General features: G+C 41.9%; 2 protein-coding genes and 1 long non-coding RNA gene across 8 annotated transcripts in view; all 3 read left to right on the top strand.

Annotated features, from left to right (window-relative positions):
- The window catches only part of SYTL2 (synaptotagmin like 2), a 115,578-nt gene extending 111,104 nt beyond the window's left edge, over positions 1-4,474 (top strand). For all 6 annotated transcript variants that reach the window (XM_047754109.1, XM_047754113.1, XM_047754115.1 and 3 more), the window contains 3 exons: positions 596-695; positions 2,181-2,386; positions 3,252-4,474. In XM_047754109.1, coding sequence (XP_047610065.1) covers positions 596-695; positions 2,181-2,386; positions 3,252-3,349 — 404 coding nt within the window. In that variant the 3' untranslated portion in view covers positions 3,350-4,474. The remainder of the gene's footprint in view (positions 1-595; positions 696-2,180; positions 2,387-3,251) is intronic.
- Positions 4,475-6,259: 1,785 nt separating this feature from the next.
- LOC125111920 (uncharacterized) lies at positions 6,260-8,012 on the top strand. Its single transcript, XR_007130968.1, has 2 exons — positions 6,260-6,432; positions 6,526-8,012. It is a non-coding gene; the product is annotated as an uncharacterized LOC125111920 (long non-coding RNA).
- A 4,176-nt stretch (positions 8,013-12,188) lies between these two features.
- On the top strand, positions 12,189-14,765 carry CCDC89 (coiled-coil domain containing 89). Its single transcript, XM_047753764.1, has one exon. The coding sequence runs from the start codon at positions 12,926-12,928 to the stop codon at positions 14,039-14,041; it is 1,116 nt and encodes a 371-aa protein (XP_047609720.1). The 5' UTR covers positions 12,189-12,925; the 3' UTR covers positions 14,042-14,765.
- The last annotated feature ends 2,435 nt before the right edge of the window (positions 14,766-17,200 follow it).

Here is a 17,200-nt window from a genome sequence, read left to right as displayed (position 1 = left end):
GCATCTGCCACCTACACCACAGCTCACGGCAACGCTGGATCCCTAACCCACTGAGCAAGGCCAGGGATTGAACCCGCAACCTCATGGTTCCTAGTCGGATTCGTTGACCACTGAGCCACAACAGGAACTCCGGTAACTGCTTTAACAAGAAGAGTGACTGTACCTTAACCAGTACCTGTTTTGGTTACTTTATAGGCAAATATGTTTAAAATGCCTCCTATCAGCACCAGTTGACATTGGTATTAATATTGGAAAGATATATGCATTTCACTAAGTACTTTTGAACATAACTGTAAATGGTTGATTCACACACCTAATATCTATAATTGATGTTGAGCCAAGCAAAACCCAGAAACAACGACGTAGTACTCTGTACTTGGAATCAATTAAATTATTTTCGTAGCGCTCTCTGAGCTCTATACAGCCAGACTGTGAAAGATATAGTTAAGAATAGATAAAATCAATTAGGATCATGTCATCAAGCCCTAGCAGCATCACGGTACCAGAGCATTCTTTAGATTGGCATCTTTGGATGGAGTGTTGCCGAGAGAGGCATGGCAGTGGCATTTCATTTCTCTCTCTTTTTCTATGTTAGGTAAAAAGCTTCCTACGACTGGAGAAGTGCACATCTGGGTAAAGGAATGCCTCGATCTACCACTGCTGAGGGGCAGCCATCTAAATTCCTTTGTTAAATGGTAATAACATTAATAACTGTCTCTCTCAGTTCCTGCGGTGGCCTGGCCTTTGCTGGGTTGGTTTTACTTCTCTGTATCTGTGATGCTGAAACTCATCATTCATTGTATAAATGAAATACCTCGAGACAGTGGCGACATGAGCTAAGGGGTCTGTGACGTGAACCACCCTCATCCCCTCAAAGGCTTCATTTGGTGTTTAAGTCATAAAAGATAAGAGGACGTGTATACAATCAAACTAGAGGACCAGGAGTTCCCATTGTAGCTCAGCGGGTTAAGAACCCAACATAGTGTCTGTGAGGATGCAGGTTCGATCCTGGCCTCACTCAGTGGGTTAAGGATCTGGCATTCCCACAAGCTATGGCATAGGTTGCAGATGCAGCTCCCATTTGACTTCTAGCCTGTAAAAACAACAGAGGCCGCCTACTCAGATAACTAATGTTTTCTAGGAGGTGCATTTGCTGGTAGGACAATATATTCAGCATGAAAGAGTTTATGAAATGTCTCAGTGAGATGCCACGTGTGTTGGCTACTCTGTGGAGCATGTGTTTTGTGGCCCATTTGCAAAGGGTCCTTTGCATCAGCCTGTAAAGTTTTTTGCTAAGCAGACCCATACTAATAATTAGCTTCTGTGAGCTTAAGACAGTCTGGGTTTTTAAGTGGCAAACTTTTTTCTCTGTTGTAATATAAATGCCTGGCCTCTAGTAAATAGTAACTACATAGATAGTAGTGTGCTGGACTGTCTCTCTTGACTACCTTTATGTGGATTTTACCAGAAGACTCCCCAGCTATTTAAGTTTATATGACATTATTTATGGTTTTCCCAATACATGTTCTTCATAGACATCAACAGGTAAGTTTTTCAGCTCCAGTCAGTCTTCCATTCCAGCACTAATCTTAGACCTTCTTGCCTTTACAGAAGGCATCATAGGTTAATTTCAATGTTTACCATAAGTTAAACACAAATAATTGCCAATATATAATGTACTTTATTCCCAAAGTCAAATCTAGCCAATCGGAGAGGTTTCTCTTCTTTTCCAATTCGGTACAAGACTGATTTCTTAGGCTAACACAAGTAATCAGGAATAGATTTTAGAGGAATCCTCAAACAATTGCTACATAGTCAACACTTAACTAAATCCAGGCACTGAACTAAGTTGTTTGCTTCATGTTTAATTCTAACGTTAACCTTATGTGGTTGGCATCACCATTCCCATTTTATGGATGAGAAAACAAATGTCTGAGAGGTTCAGTCAATTTCCTATAATACACAGTCGATAAGTAAGTGGCAGGGCCAGGATTCAAAGCAAGCGTGGTTCTCTTAAATGCATAGTCTTCCTATTGGGATGTCTCACCACCAGCATCTCCATCTCTCTACATTCTTTTTTCTTCCAATTCCTTCTGCCAATCCTCAGTCATTGCAGGACATTGAAAGCAAGAGCACTAGCCATCTCATTAAGCTGCTCTCCCAATGTTTCCCTTTTACAGTACCATCCTTCCAGATACGAGTAGGAAAAGTCGCCAGAAGACAAGAGCTGTAGGGAAAACCACCAACCCTGTCTTCAACCACACCATGGTGTACGATGGGTTCAGGCCCGAAGATCTGACAGAAGCCTGTGTAGAGCTTACTGTCTGGGACCATTACAAGCTAACCAACCAGTTTTTGGGAGGTCTTCGGATTGGCTTTGGAACAGGTACCATTTGTTATGTTTTAAATTCTCCATGAACGGAATGCTTCTGGAGACACTAGATGTTGGTCGGTTGCTTGCTTTGCTTCTTCTTACTGAAGACTGGTATTCTGTCACTGTTAAGTGTGTTAAAATGAATGTGGGAAGGAATGTCAGGCTTGAGCCAAGGGATCCAGATATGAAGAATGAACTGGATTGCATTGTTTGTCCACACAGAGCTTAAGTTATTGTGGGTGGAAACAAAAAAGCCTTCATCACTACTCTTTCCTGAGAAAAAGTTTGCGGCCCTTCATGGCTTCAAGTATGCTTTGCATAATAATCGTAACTATCATTTAGGCAGAACTGGTCACAGTCCTGAGTGATTTACGTGCATTGTTTCTTTTAGTCCTCAGAGCGGTTCTCTGAGTTATTACTAATGTTCTCCCCAGAGAACTGATGTTCCAAGAAATTAATAACAGAGCTAGTAAGCGGCGAGACAAGATTCAAACTTTAGTCTGTTGGAGACTAAAGTTGTAACTACACTTCCTTAGAGGTCATCTGTCACTTCCAACCCAATGCGGGAATTCTCCCTACTACTCCCTTATGCCCCCGAGAGAGTCTCATCTACCTTTTATGTGAATGTGAGAGTATTTGCGTTACCCGGAGAGTAATGAGAATAATCCCAGTTGTGCAGGGTCCCATTATTGGGTATCTCAGATGGTTAAACAGGTCTGTCTTCTATTGAATCCCAGATCTACCCTCCTGGTGATGTTAAAACTCTTCCTAGTTGTCTTCCATGGGTGATTGCAATTAGGGAATGACCCACTTTTCCCCAGTGAGCTATACCTTTTTAAATGCAAAGCTTCCCTTCCTCCCCCCAACACCCCCCCAGGTAAAAGCTATGGTACTGAAGTGGATTGGATGGACTCTACTTCAGAGGAAGTTGCTCTCTGGGAAAAAAATGGTAAATTCCCCGAATACTTGGATTGAAGCAACCCTGCCTCTCAGAATGCTGTTGATTGCCAAGATTTCCAAGTGAACCCAAAGTCTGCTGGCTCCTCCAGTGAAAACTACTGAGCAGGTGGAATCTGATCTTGAAAATCTGACTGTGTAGACGGAGATCCTCACCCTCTATTGCCACTAAAATGCCACATATGTCAAAGTCAACCTGCGTGTACTTCTTGGTTACAAGGCCCAAGAGACTGAAATAGTAACAGAATGTGTAACTTATATTTGCAGCTCCAACATTAAAGAAGATGTTTCAGAAAGCTATTTAAATCAAACTGTTGCTGCTGCTTCAAAGAAAAAGCTGCCAAAAAAAATTAAATGGGGTGAAAAATTAAGTTGCCTTTTTGCCATCATGGGTTTCACACCACAGTCTTGTGGTGTAGGTAGGAGGACCTGTCCCTTGATCCTTGAAAACCCTTCCAGGAACTGAAAAAATGTTGGTTGTGGAAAAGAATGACAGAAAGATACTCCTATGAGGGGAAAAAAAGGCAGAATATCACTGTTGATAAAGAAGTTGACCATGAGGAAATTATTCTGTAATCTCTATTGAAATATGGAATTCCAGGAACTCTCTTGTGGCACAGTGGGTTAAGGATCCGGTGTTGTTGATGCAGCAGCTTGGGTTTGAACCCTGGCCCGGGAACTTCCACATGCCATGGGCGTGGCCAAAAAAAAAAAAAGAAAAAGAAAAAGAAATATGGAATTCCATGCTGGGGGAGTAAGACTTAATTCTACTGCATGTGTTTCTGCCTTGAGAAACGTTCCCTTTTCCCAGTGTTAAAATCTCAAATGTGCTTTGGTGCCACCCACATGGCCATAGGTGGAATTCAGTTTTGAGCTTAATTAGTCCTAAGTCTCAAGCCTGTATTTTGTTATAGAGCACGCCCAATATGTTAAAAAACAAAAACGAAACCCTCACATATATGATTCTGTTTTCCTTATATCTCTACTACATTGAAAGCAGCATGAGCATGGTCACAGACATGCCCTGCAACAAAGTTTTAATTTGAATGTAAATTGTTAAATTATATTGTACTTCTTATGTATGTATAATATATTTCATAAAATATTTTGTAAAACCCTTAGCATAAATTATTATATGATTAATGGTGTTGTCAAATTAATCTGACTTCTTAATTTAAATGAGATATTTTAAGAATCCTAAAATCTGGAGTTCCCGTCATGGCGCAGCGGAAACGAAACCGACTAGAAACCATGAGGTTGTGGGTTTAACTCAGTGGGTTAAGGATCCGGTGTTGCCGTCAGCTGTGGTGTAGGTCGCAGATGCGGCTTGGATCTGGCATTGCTGTGACTGTGGCATAGGCTGGCAGGTGTACCTCCGACTCGACCTCCGATTCAACCCCTAGCCTGGAAACCTCCATATGCCGCAAGTGCATCCCTAAAAAGACCAAAAAAAGAAAAACAGAAAAAAAAAATCTAAATTCCCTCGCAAGGTTAAAGAATTTCTGGACAATATTTCCCCAGAGTCTTTATTGTAACTCCAGGCATCATTTCCTCAAAGTTGGAATCTTCAGCTACATTATTAAGAGCATAGTTTTTATTTTTAGAAGGCAGTTGAAAAGCTTTGAAGGTAAGTTAACGTTTATTCATAATGTTTTCCACAGAGACATTTAATACATAAGGCATTTCTCCACCTTAGAACCCACTAGTTTGCTGTTCTCAAAATAAGCACTGGAGTTCCCAGTGTGGCCCAAGGGGATTGGGGGCATCGCTGGAGCCCTGGGACACAGTACGATTCCTGACCCAGCACAGTGGGTTACGTATCCCAAGTTGCCACGGCTGTGGCATTGCAGCTTTGGCTCAGATCTGATCCCTGGCCCAGAAACTCCCTATGCTTGTCCAAAAAAAGAAGCACTGATTTCACGTAGGTTAAGGAAAGCCTGAATATGAGCAGAGAGTCAGATCTTGGGTGTCTAACAAATATCATTGAAAATGGATAGAGTCCTTGCCTCCTCTCCTAAACAGATGCTAGAACCTTCAGCCCACTGCTCATAAGAGCACCTAACCTAGAACAATGAAGAATGCCCACCTACACCCATAACCTCTTCAGGTCTTTTAGGAGGGTATTTAATTTAGCTCCATTTCCTTTTCCTATTCTGACTGTGGGAGGAGCAAGACGAGGTGATTGGAGGCCCAGCTCCCACGTCAACCTGGAATCATGGCTGAAGTGCAGATCCCGTTCCAGCTCCCACCACTTCAAGCTTCCTCGCTCCTTGTTTCCAGTTACCTGCTCAGACATCTCCCAGCATTCAGCCGGCTCTGAAGCACCCATGAAGTTGGTTCTCGTATCCCCTCACTGAGGATTAGTGAGGGCAGTCTCACTGAGGAGACTGCCTGTCTCCATCCTCAGACCCCTGGCCTTCAAAACACCAGAGTGGACCATAGAACCATCCTTCTTGCATCCACCCACAGAACTTCCAACTGCCTCGGGATGTCCAAAGGGATGTCATGTCACATTCTCTTCTGAAAAAGAAAATATAAATTACAGCTGCAGTCTTCACCTGGCTACAGAGGAAGGCTAAATGGGATCTCCATGCATTACAAAGTGTGGGCAACCTGAATTCTTTGGGGAGGTGAACTCAAGTTGAGGGCTTTTGACCCAGTGGGATTTTTAGGCAAAGTCCCTGCTGACACTTTTTATTTGCTTAAACTGGAGGCATTTCTTTGAATTGCATGTTTTAGGGTTCTTTTTCCAGAAATTCAACTGGAAATAAGCTAAAAGGGGGGGATTGATGGGAAAGATACTGGGTTAGCCCACAGAATTAAGTACTGCAGGCTGGAGTTCTCACTGTGGCTCAGTGGGTTGGAACCCAACAGAGTGTCTGTGAGGATGTGGGTTCAATCCCTGACCTCACTCAGTGGGGTTAAGGATCTGCTGTGGTTGTGGTTATGGTGTAGGCTGGCAGCTGCAGCTCTTATTCCACCCCCTAACCTGAGAACTTCCATATGCCACAGGTGCAGCCTGAAAAAGAAAAGAAAAAAAAAAAAGTACTGCAGGAACATATATTACTTGGGGGACTCATGGGCTGGAACCAGGAACGCAGGTACCATCTCTCTTCTTCCTCAGGGAGTGGGAAATAGTACCACAGGCAGCCCTAGCATCACAACCTCTCAGCTAAAGCACTTTTCTTTCCTAGGTTCAGCTTGAGGGAGCTCTGGGAGAAACGGGCCAGGCTTGGGTCATGTGCCCACCTCTTGTACCACCCACTGTAGCCAGGAATGGATAGGGTAAGCTCCATGACTGACCCTGCCTGGATTATGGGTCCACCATTATCAGGAGAATGGGATATTATATAGACATGGGCATTGGAGAAATCAAGAGGTAAACAGCCATGCAATTTATGTCTCCCTCTGGTGAAAATACTTCAAAATTCCTTTATTTTAAAAATGAGGTCATCTTTCAGAGTCACTGCTGAAGCTTTCCAAAGAGGCCTAAATTTCCACATCCACCATGATTTCTAAGTAGGTGGCAAGGATTCTGGTCACTGCACGGCCTGCTCACCTGGCCTCGGAGCCCACCAAAGCATGATCACTCTTAGGCTACCCTCACTTCCACGACACTTGCTTGGACTGCTTTGCCTACATCTCATCCATACTCACCATCTAAGTAGAAAGTGCTTGAACATCTGCCTTCTGATGGACCATTATTCCCATTCAGATTTGGGATTGCTCTCCCATCTCCTCTTCCTTCGCCACTCTCTCCCAGGCTCATTCGCTCATTTCACTAGTTTGTTTGACAAAACATGTGCCCTTACAGATTTGATCCAATCACAACATTCCTTCCACTTCTTGCTGACTTGTTCCAAAAGAACTGGTTCTTCAGCCTCACAAAAAGGTGACTTTCACTCTCCATATTTAGAACCTCAGTCAGGATGTTGGGTCAGAGTTCAGATCATGGCATCCCCATGTTTATTCTTTGAGAGAAGTGATATGTCTACTTTATCCACAGTTGTGTTAGCCGTTATCACACTGAATATTCTGTTTTTCTATTTGTCTCCATCCTTAGGCTGTAGTCATCTTAAGAACTGGGACTGCAAACCTTAGACATAAGTTTCTTAGTATGTGAACTGAATGAATGAATGATGAACTAAAGACCATGGGCTTTAGTATCAGAAAGATCTGGATTTGAATTCTGTTTCTATCACTCCCTTAGTGACTTGGGACAACTTGCTTAACCTCTCTGCCTTAATTTCTTTGTTCCTTGCTGATCATAAAATGTGGATAATAATGCCTACCTTTCAAGAATATTGTTAGATTTAAATGTGCAAATGTCTAGTACTGTGTAGAGTGTATAGAACCATGTAACTAGTAGCTTTAAAAAGATGTTAAAAGACTTAACAAAGGCAAGGAGGGGGATGTATTGTTCACCCCTAGGGAGGGTGTTGGCCACTGTTTACATCTTGTACCTCTGGGAAGGGAATATATCGTTCAGGATCAAAGGCAGGTGGGGGAAAAAAATAGTAGAACAAAGAAAACCACCTTGGCAGAGAGGAGCAGAATGTCATTATTACTAAACTGTAAGTTCTCTGAGAAGAGTGACACACCTAATTTAATGATGAAGACTTAGTATCTAGCACCACACCATACATTACAAATGTTTATTGAATAAATCAGTGAATGCATATTGATTAGGATCTTGTGAGATTCTTGACCTTGACAAGCGATCTATACATTTAGTATTACTTTAAATAAGTTTAACGTAGAAGATATATAAAATATTCCTAACATAGAAAATCTATTTACTCAATAGATATTGAGCATCAACTCTATGCGAGGGACTTAGAAAGGTAGAAAGAGAGGGTGAAGCATCCATAAGCTCATCCACAAAAAACTTCTAGCAATATTTTGAGCATTTGAAATATATTTTATGAATTCAGTTGACTACCTCAGACAACCATATGTCATAATCGGCAAATAAAATTTTCAGTGTATGTCTGACCCTTTTATTTAAATGAAGAGGACACTCCCTTCCCCACTGGCAACCACAAGTCTGTTCTCTATGTCCATGAATCTGTTTCTGTTTTGTAGATAGGTTCATCTGTGCCATATTTTAGATTCCACATGTGAGTGCTATAATATGGTATTTGTCTTTCTCACTAACGTCACTTAGTATGATAATCTCTAGTTGCATCTGTATTACTACAAATGGCATGATTTCATTCTTTTTTGTGGCTGAGTAGTAGTCCATTGTATATATGTAGCACATCTTCTCAATCCACCCATCTGTCAATGGACATTTAGGTGGTTTCCATGTCTTGGCTATTGTAAACAGTGCTGCTATGAACAAGGGGTGCGTGTATGCTTTTGAATTATAGTTTTGTTGAGATATATGTCCAGAAGTGGGATTGCTGGATCATATGGTGGTTCTATATTTAGTCTTCTCAGGAACCACCATACTATTTTCCATAGTGGTTGTACTAATAATGTACATTCCCACCAAGAGTGTAAGAGGGGTTCTCTTTTCTTCACACCCTCTCCAGCATTTGTTATTTGTAGACTTATTATTGATGACCTTTCTGACTGGTGTGAGTTGGTACCTCACTGCAGTTTTTATTTGCATTTCTATAATGATTAGTGATACTGAGTGTCTTCTCCTGTTTCTGTTGGCCATCCCTATGTCTTCTTTGAAGAAATGTCTATTCAGGTCTTCTGCCCATTTGTCAATTGGATTGTTTGTTTGTTTTTGTTATTTAGTTGTTTGAGCTACTTGCTTATTTTAGAAATTAAGTCCATGTCGGTCACATCATTTGCACCTCCTTTCTCCCACTGTGTAGGTTGTCTTTTCATTCCATTTATGCTTTCCTTTGCTGTGCAAAAGCTTTAAGCTTGATCAGGTCCCATTGTTATTTCTGTTTTTATTTCTATTGCCTGGGAAGACTGACCTAATAAGACATTGCTATGATTTATATCAGAGAATGCTTTGCCCATGTTCTCATCTAAGAGTTTATGGTAGCATGTCTTATGTTTAAGTCTTTAAGCCATTTTGAGTTTATTTTTGTGCATGGTATGAGGGTGTGTTCCAGTTTCACTGATTTACATGCAGCTGTCAAATTTTCCCAGTACAACTTGCTAAAGAGACTGTTATTTTCCCATTTTACATTCTTTGTCAAGATTAATTGACCCGTAAGTGTCTGGGTTTATTTCTGAGCTCTATATTCTGTTCCAATGAGCCATATGGAACAGATGGCTTTGTACAAATAACACACTGTTTTGATTACTGTGGCCCTGTAATATTGTCTGAGGTCTGGGAGAGTTTACGCCTCTTGCCTTGTGGATTTTTTGTTTTTTTGGTTTTTTTTGGCTGCATCCAAGGCATGTAGAAGTTCCTGGGCTAGGGATCAAACCCACACCACAGCAGTGATCTGAGCTGCTGCAGTGACAAAGCTGGTTCGGTTAACCTGATGCAGCACAAAGGCACTCCCTCCTGCCTTTCCCCCCACACCCACCTCAGGATTGCTATGACAGTTCTGGGTCTTTTATGGTTCCATATAAATTTTCCAGTTGTTCTAATTCTGTGAAAAATGGTATGGGTAATTTGATAGGGAATGCATTAAATCTGAAGAGTGCTTTGGATAGTATGGCCATTTTAACAATATTAATTTTTCCAATCCAAGAGCATATCTTTGCATTTCTTTGAATCTTTAAATTCCTTTACTAATGCTTTATAGTTTCAGTGTACATCTTTCACCTCCTTGGTCAGGTTTATTCCTAGGTATTTTTTTTGGGGGGGGGTGATTTTTTTTTTTACATTCCTTTTTTGATATTTAATGGTTAGTATACAAAAATATAGCTGATTTCTGAACACTAATCTTGTATCCTGGTACTTTGCTGAATTAGTTTGTCAGATTGAGTAGTTTTTGTGTGGAATCCTTAGAGTTTCCTATATCATGTCATCTGCATATAGTTTGAAGAGAACTGTTCTCACTTTCTGGTCACTTGCCTCAGTTTTGTAAGTTCCATTTCAGTACATGAAGCTTGAAATGTAAGGAAAAGTGAAGAAGAGATGTGATGGAGAAATTAAAAATAAGTTTCAGTTCTATTTTTTAAAGTCTTGGAACCCACTTTCATAAACCCTAAATATCCTACAATTTAAGTTGTTATTAAAATTTTAATTCAGAAGATTTCCCTAGTCCTCAGCCTGCTTTTCCTGTGTAGACAAGAGATTCAGGATTTGGGACAAGAGATCCTAATCTTTGGGACCAAGGGAGACTCTCAAACTCTTCTTTCAGTTCTATTTTGCTCCAAGTGAAATCTGAAGTATTTAAAAATCCATCCATCTATAACAACAACCCTAGGCTTTTTCCTTATCGTAAAGACTTGAGAAATTGAGTCTGACCACCAGAAACTGTGACACAGAAAAAGCCAGCTCTTTACGCTGTCCTTAAGTTTTCACATTACTAACATTGTTCTGAATTTTAACTTTTTTATCTTGCTCTTTTCAGTTATCTAACACAAGCGTCTCCATGCCATTAAATTACCTTTAAACAGATAATGTTTAATGTGTACATAATATTCTATTATATGAAAATACACTTTTTTTAACATTTTCCCTTTTTTGGACATTTTGGTTTTCAATTCTTAGTTGTTATAAACCACTCTCTGAGCAAAATGTCTTCTTTCAGGGTATTTCCTGAGCAAAGATCTCCCTAGAAGGACAATCATTAGTTCCAAAGGCATAGAGCTGTTTTAAATTCTCAAAACATGGTATCAATTGACTTTCAGTAAAAGAGAGAACCTATTTCATTATACCCTTACCTGACCTGAGTCATCTTAAAATAAGGGGGAAATTTTTGATTAGGTGGAGAGAAGAAGTGATATCTAGTTTAAACTTGTATTTATTATATCACCATGGGGTTTCAATTCCCAGCCCTTTGTCTCCTCTCATCTGTGAATTTAATTGTTCACTTCTCTTTTAAGCTGTTAATGCTTTAATAATTTATACAGGCTCTTTATAAAAAGATAAATCTATCATCTGTCATATTTATGGTAGGTGTTTGTGTCAATTTGATTTTTGCCTTCAGTGTCCATTCAGCACATGTTTATATGAATCTCCCCAAGGCACAGATCTAGTCGTCAGGAACAAAATAGACACAGTCCCTGCCTTTAAGGATCTTGGGGTTTAAAAGGGGGAGGCAGGCAAATAAACAGTGCAGTAAAGCTTTCACATGCTCTGTTAGAAGTACAAATAGGCTAGAATGGCAGCACTAACAGAGGTGAGTGGTCAAATGAATATGTAGGGGCCAGGAATGGCTTCACAGAGGAGATGATTTTTTTTTTTTTTATTTGCAGTTCCTCCAATTTTTTTTTTTTTTTTAAATTTTCCCACTGTACAGCAAGGGGGTCAGGTTATCCTTACATGTATACATTACAATTACATTTTTCCCCCAGCCAGAGGAGATGATTCTTAACCAAGCATAAAATGCTGAGTAAATTACTAAAGTGACAGGGGCAAGGTGGGAAAAAGCATTCCAGGCAGAACAGACACCTATAGGCAGGGCCAGAGAGCTGGTCAGCTACGGTTGGGCTAGGGAGTAAAATGCCAGGCAGAGCCAGAGGAAGAAGAGGCTGGAGAGACCTCAGAACCACATAATTTTTTAAAATTATATCTAACTTTTGATGTTCAGCTAAGTCAAAGTAAGCTTTGCCTTTTTCATCTCTTACATAATATTTAAGCTAAGAAAGACTTCTCACACGAAGCTTTAATGCTTCCCTTTATTTTCCTCTAGTTTCCATTTTTAATATTTTGTTTTTATTTTACTCTTTACATTTAACTATATAATCCATCTGTAATTGCCTTTGGTGTAAGTAAAGTAAGCCTCACTTGAATCTTTGTTGTTGTTGTTGGTTGTAATGTTCATCACACCTACATTATCCGTTAAGCTTCCCTTTGTGATCCTATTGTGTTAATGAGCAAAACAGGACATGCCGAATATCTAATAAAATGTATTCTTGGCTGGGGGCCAATGCAAGGGGAAACAAAAGAGCTACCACTGGGCTTTGCTCTTTCACTGAGCTGTCTTAAACACTACAGGTACACCCTCAGCCATTTCGAATTTTCGCTCTCAGGAGCAATACTGCTGCTTTGTATTTATAGATTGCATATTTTTTAAGGAGCCAGCCATTTCCACAGACCGGACTCTACTCTCATGACCACTGAAGCGGAGAGCGGGTAGAGGGATATGTCATGGCTGCTGGATTTGTTTACTCTCGCAAGAAATCAGGTGGCGTCAGGTTTCTTCCCCCTACGCCGGCTGGAAGTCCAGTGGGGTTGGCATCTCTACATAACACAGGCCAGACCCTGGGTTGTGAGCTGAGAGCTCTGATTGGTCAGAAAGGCGAGCATAGCCTGACCACATTGGTTCTGGGCTCCCCTGTTGTTACTTCACAGCATTCTGCAGACCTGTCCACCAATCACAGGGCTCCTTACTGGGTGAAATGCTAAAGAGTGCCAGGAGCCCCTAGCAACGCTGTGGCTTTTGAAATCTGGAGAGGGGAACCGTGAGTAATCAGCCCGATAGTGCAGGATAGTACCTGCAGATGCCCCAGGAAGAGACAGCTCTCGGGATGGACGCCCCATCTGCTGAAAAACTATTAGAAAAGCAAAACAAAAAGCTCGAAAACCAGGAAGAGGAGGGACTGGAGTTTAAGGAACTGGATGGTCTGAGGGAAGCCTTGGCAAACCTCCGGGGACTGTCCGAGGAGGAGAAGGGTGAGAAGGCGATGCTTTGCTCCCGCATCCAGGAGCAATCCCAGCTCATCTGCATCCTGAAGCGGAGGTCAGACGAAGCCCTGGAGCGCTGCCAGGTCCTGGAGCTGCTCAACGCAGAACTGGAGGAGAAGAGGATGCTGGAGGCCGAGAAGCTGAAAGCCAAGAGTGAGCATGCCGAGAAGCTGGAGGAACGCTTTATGACCCTGGCAGCCAACCACGAGCTGATGATCCGCTTCAAGGATGAACACAAGAATCAGAACGTCAAGCTGAGAGAGGAGAACGAGAAGCTGAGGCTGGAGAATGACCACCTCTTCAGCCAGGCTCTGAAGGACCAGGAGGTCAAAGTAGCTCAGCTCACCGCCCAGAGCGAGGCCCTGGCCAAGGAGCTGGAGACTCTGAAACAGCGGAGTGCTCAGGATGCTTGCCAGGCACAGGCCCGAGAGAAGGAGCTGCTGAAGCTGCAGAGCCAGCAGGCCTGCGCCCACGCCAGGGAGACCGAGCAGCTGCGCAGCCAGCTGCAGAGCCTCAAGCAGCAGCACCAGCAGGCCACGGAGCAGATGGCCAAGGCCGAGCAGACACACAGCCTACTGAACCAGGAGCTGCAGGCCAGGCTGCAGACCGTCAGTCGTGAGAAAGAGGAGCTATTGCAGTTGTCCATGGAGAGGGGCAAGGTGCTCCAGAACAAGCAAGCAGAGATACGCCAGCTTGAGGATAAGCTGGAGACAGCAGATGTGGCCAGGAGGCACGCAGTGGAGCGGTTTGAACAAGAGGCAGTGGCCGTGGACAGTAACTTGAGAGTTCAGGAGCTTCAGCGCAGGGTGGATGGGATCCAGAAGGCCTATGATGAACTCAGGCTGCAGTCTGAAGCCTTCAAAAGGCACAGCCTGGATCTCTTAAGCAAAGAGAGAGAGCTCAATGCCAAACTTCGCCATCTCTTTCCATAAGAAAGCTTCTGCTTCCTCTGGCCTCTCACTTAGAATTCAAGTATTTGTGCCTTAGCATAATGGCAAGAGTAAAGATGGTATTCCATTTATTATACTTTCAAGTACAAAAGACCCCTCAAAGAAAAGCTACTTTACTGTGATGATGTTGCTATTGTAAGGATAACACTAATTTTAGTGCCACCACCTAGAATACATGATATTTACCAAATTTCTTTCTGTCTCTTTAAAATCTTCCTAAGTTTGCTGTCAATATCTCCACCTCCCCCATACATTTTTCATTCTCAACCTCAGATATCCTAAGTTTTTAAATTAGCAGTGCTTATGGATGTAAGTGAATCTTAAAAGTGCCTAGTTGGGATGTGCTAATGTGAGGAAAAAAATGGCTTAATAAGCCCTTGTAAATAGGTAAGCTTGGAGTCTCCCATAGTAGCATGGATAACTTGCAGAAAAGCGACTGATTTTGTAACTGGCCAAACAGTTGCTCACTTTACCTGCTTTATGGCAATATCCTTTTGATTTTATTTGATTTATACTGGCTTGGAAAACAAAGATTGAGTTCATTTAGTTCTAAACTAGGCAAACTTTATTATAATCATTCTACATGAGCAATAAGATTCAAATAAGTAAAATCAACCCATTTTAATTTTTCCAGAATGCTTAGGTCACATGCCATTTTCTTGTTTTTTTTTTTCTTAATAAAAATTAGAATTTGAGGTGCAAAAAAGCAAATTATCAGTAGTTTCATTTAACATTGCACATATGCTAATAGAGGTCTCCAATATGGAATAACAAGTCATAGCAGACTGCATATGATATAGATAGCAACACATAGCGATTGCTTTTTTTCTATGAGCATATTTTCTTGCAATTGTTTCTTTTTTAAAGAAAAACATCTAAGTGAAATGTGTATCTGTATACTTACAGCATTGTTGAGAAATACTTAAATAGTCGTTATAAAAACTTGTTTTATACAAAGTTCTTAAAGAGGTAGTTATAAAAATACACTTTATGCTTCCTTATTTCTCTGTATTTAGTTGATATAGAAGCATATGATGAATACTTCTCAAAATATATTGCAACATATTTTTTTCACCCACTTGGTGCCAAGAGTGCCCAGAGTTACCTAATGATTTGGATTTATTAAAAAATATTACTTGGTACTTTTTTAATACACAATTTTAAGCATTATCTAAGACAATTTTTAGAACCTGTTTTCTCATGGTTCTATTAAAATGGTGGTATTAAATACGGATGTCAAAGATCCACGTTGCTGGCTTGAAAGGACTACTTACTTCCTCTTACATGTTACCAAGAATCAGAATATAGGAGCTAATTTAATCATAGACCATTGAGTTCCTACTATTTATCATTGTGCTGACGCACTTTGTTTCCCTGCCCCCCAACACCAGCACTTTGGATGTTTTGTTTAATTTTTAGGACCCCTGAAGAAAGTAATTGTGTTCATTTTTATTTAAAAGAAGAGGAAACTGAGATTCAGTAATTTGTTCAAGGCCACTTGCTCACTAGGGAGCTGAGATTTTGATGACAATAAATGAAAGATTTATTGACTGTCTACTGAGTACCAAGCTCTAGGGGTGGGTGCTGAGAATAAGCCTAAAGAAGGATGTTTTCTGCCCTGGAACAGCACCCACATAGTCTAGACGAGGGGCCAAAAAGCAATCACATACAGTGTAATGTGTTTTCAACCAGGGGTGTTATGAATCACTGTGGCTGAAATACACACACACACCTGCTAAACGGCGGGGGGTCAGGGTCGGGATGGTAGAGAGGATTGCCAGGAATGACTAACACGGCACTTGATATATAAGCTGGTTCTTAAATAACTAGAATTTCATCAGGTGGAGAAAAGGGAGAAAGGATTGCGATAGCATCATGTAGAAAGTCACAGAGGTTTTCTAAAATGTCCAGCACATTTGGCAAAACTAAGTCGATGGGAAGCGGTGCTGAGAAGCATGTCTACAGTAAAACTGTGGGCAGAATAAAAGGACCCTCGAAAGCCAGTGGGCCCCATATTTTGCAGGGAGAGGCGAGAAGAGTCAGCAAGCCGGAAAAAAGGAACCACAGATACGCCCCCCCCCCCCCCCCCCCCGCCCTTCCCACGCAGATTGGGCTGTATGGCGAAGAGCCTGGTGTGCAGGCGCAATATCATCTCCCCAACTTCTACTAGCACTGGCCTGAGAAAACTCCCACCACTAGACCCAAACGACTGGAAGGGTCGTCCCTCTTAATTTTTGTGCAAGAGAGGAGGAGGAAGTGACTCCTGTGCAGAGGTCAAGGGCGTCCTGGAAGCAGTCATCTGGGCAGGGAATTCTGGGGTCTGTGTACAGAGTGTGGGCTGGTAGAAGTTGCCCTCTGGAACTCTGCTAGGTGGAGAAGGGTACCTCTGGAAGAGCATGGGGTTGGGTAAGATGGGGGACAGGGATGCACGGCCCCTAAAGCGTAGGCACAAAAAAGGGTCTCAGTTGCCTAGGTCTGAGGATGGCAATGTTCAAAGGCATTCTGAGGGTTTGTGCTAGTTTGAGCCATACAGAGTTGGCACTTTATAGTTCACAATGATTAGAAACGGGTCATTTCATAGTGTTCACTCTAATACTCCTTTGAAAGATATTAGAAAGTGGTAATGAGAATAGACGGTCACAGATGGATGCCTAGAGGTTAGCTGAGGAAAAGATCCCACAACAGATTAGGAAAGTAAGAGCAATGTGCACCTATCATGTGTCCAGTGCTTTTCGTGTCACTTTCATGCCAACTCTTCAAGAGAGGTTCAATTAACTATCCTATAGGTGAAAATAGTGAGACTCAGAGAGGGTGACTTGCCCAAAGCCAAGGAGCTTTGGGGTGGAAGGAGAGAATTGAAACCAAGCCCCTTGGGCAGGTCTGGCTTCATGGGTTTGCCACCTGCACAGGGACCCCACACTTGGTCCTACTGCCGCTGCCTTGAGATTTCTTAATAATTGTATGGCAAGGGGCTCCATGTTTTTATTTATTTTATTTTATTATTTTATTTACAGCTGCACCTGCAGCATATGGACGTTCCAAGGTTAGGGGTCGAATCAGAGCTGCAGCTGCGGGCCTATACCACAGCCACAGCAATATGGGATTTGAGCCTCATCCGTGACCTAAACTGCAGCTGTGGCA

This window comes from Phacochoerus africanus, chromosome 11, assembly GCF_016906955.1.
Source record: "Phacochoerus africanus isolate WHEZ1 chromosome 11, ROS_Pafr_v1, whole genome shotgun sequence".
NCBI classification, from domain to species: Eukaryota; Metazoa; Chordata; class Mammalia; order Artiodactyla; family Suidae; genus Phacochoerus; species Phacochoerus africanus.
Note: the sequence above shows the minus strand (reverse complement) of the source record. Positions and strands in the feature narration are given on the sequence as shown.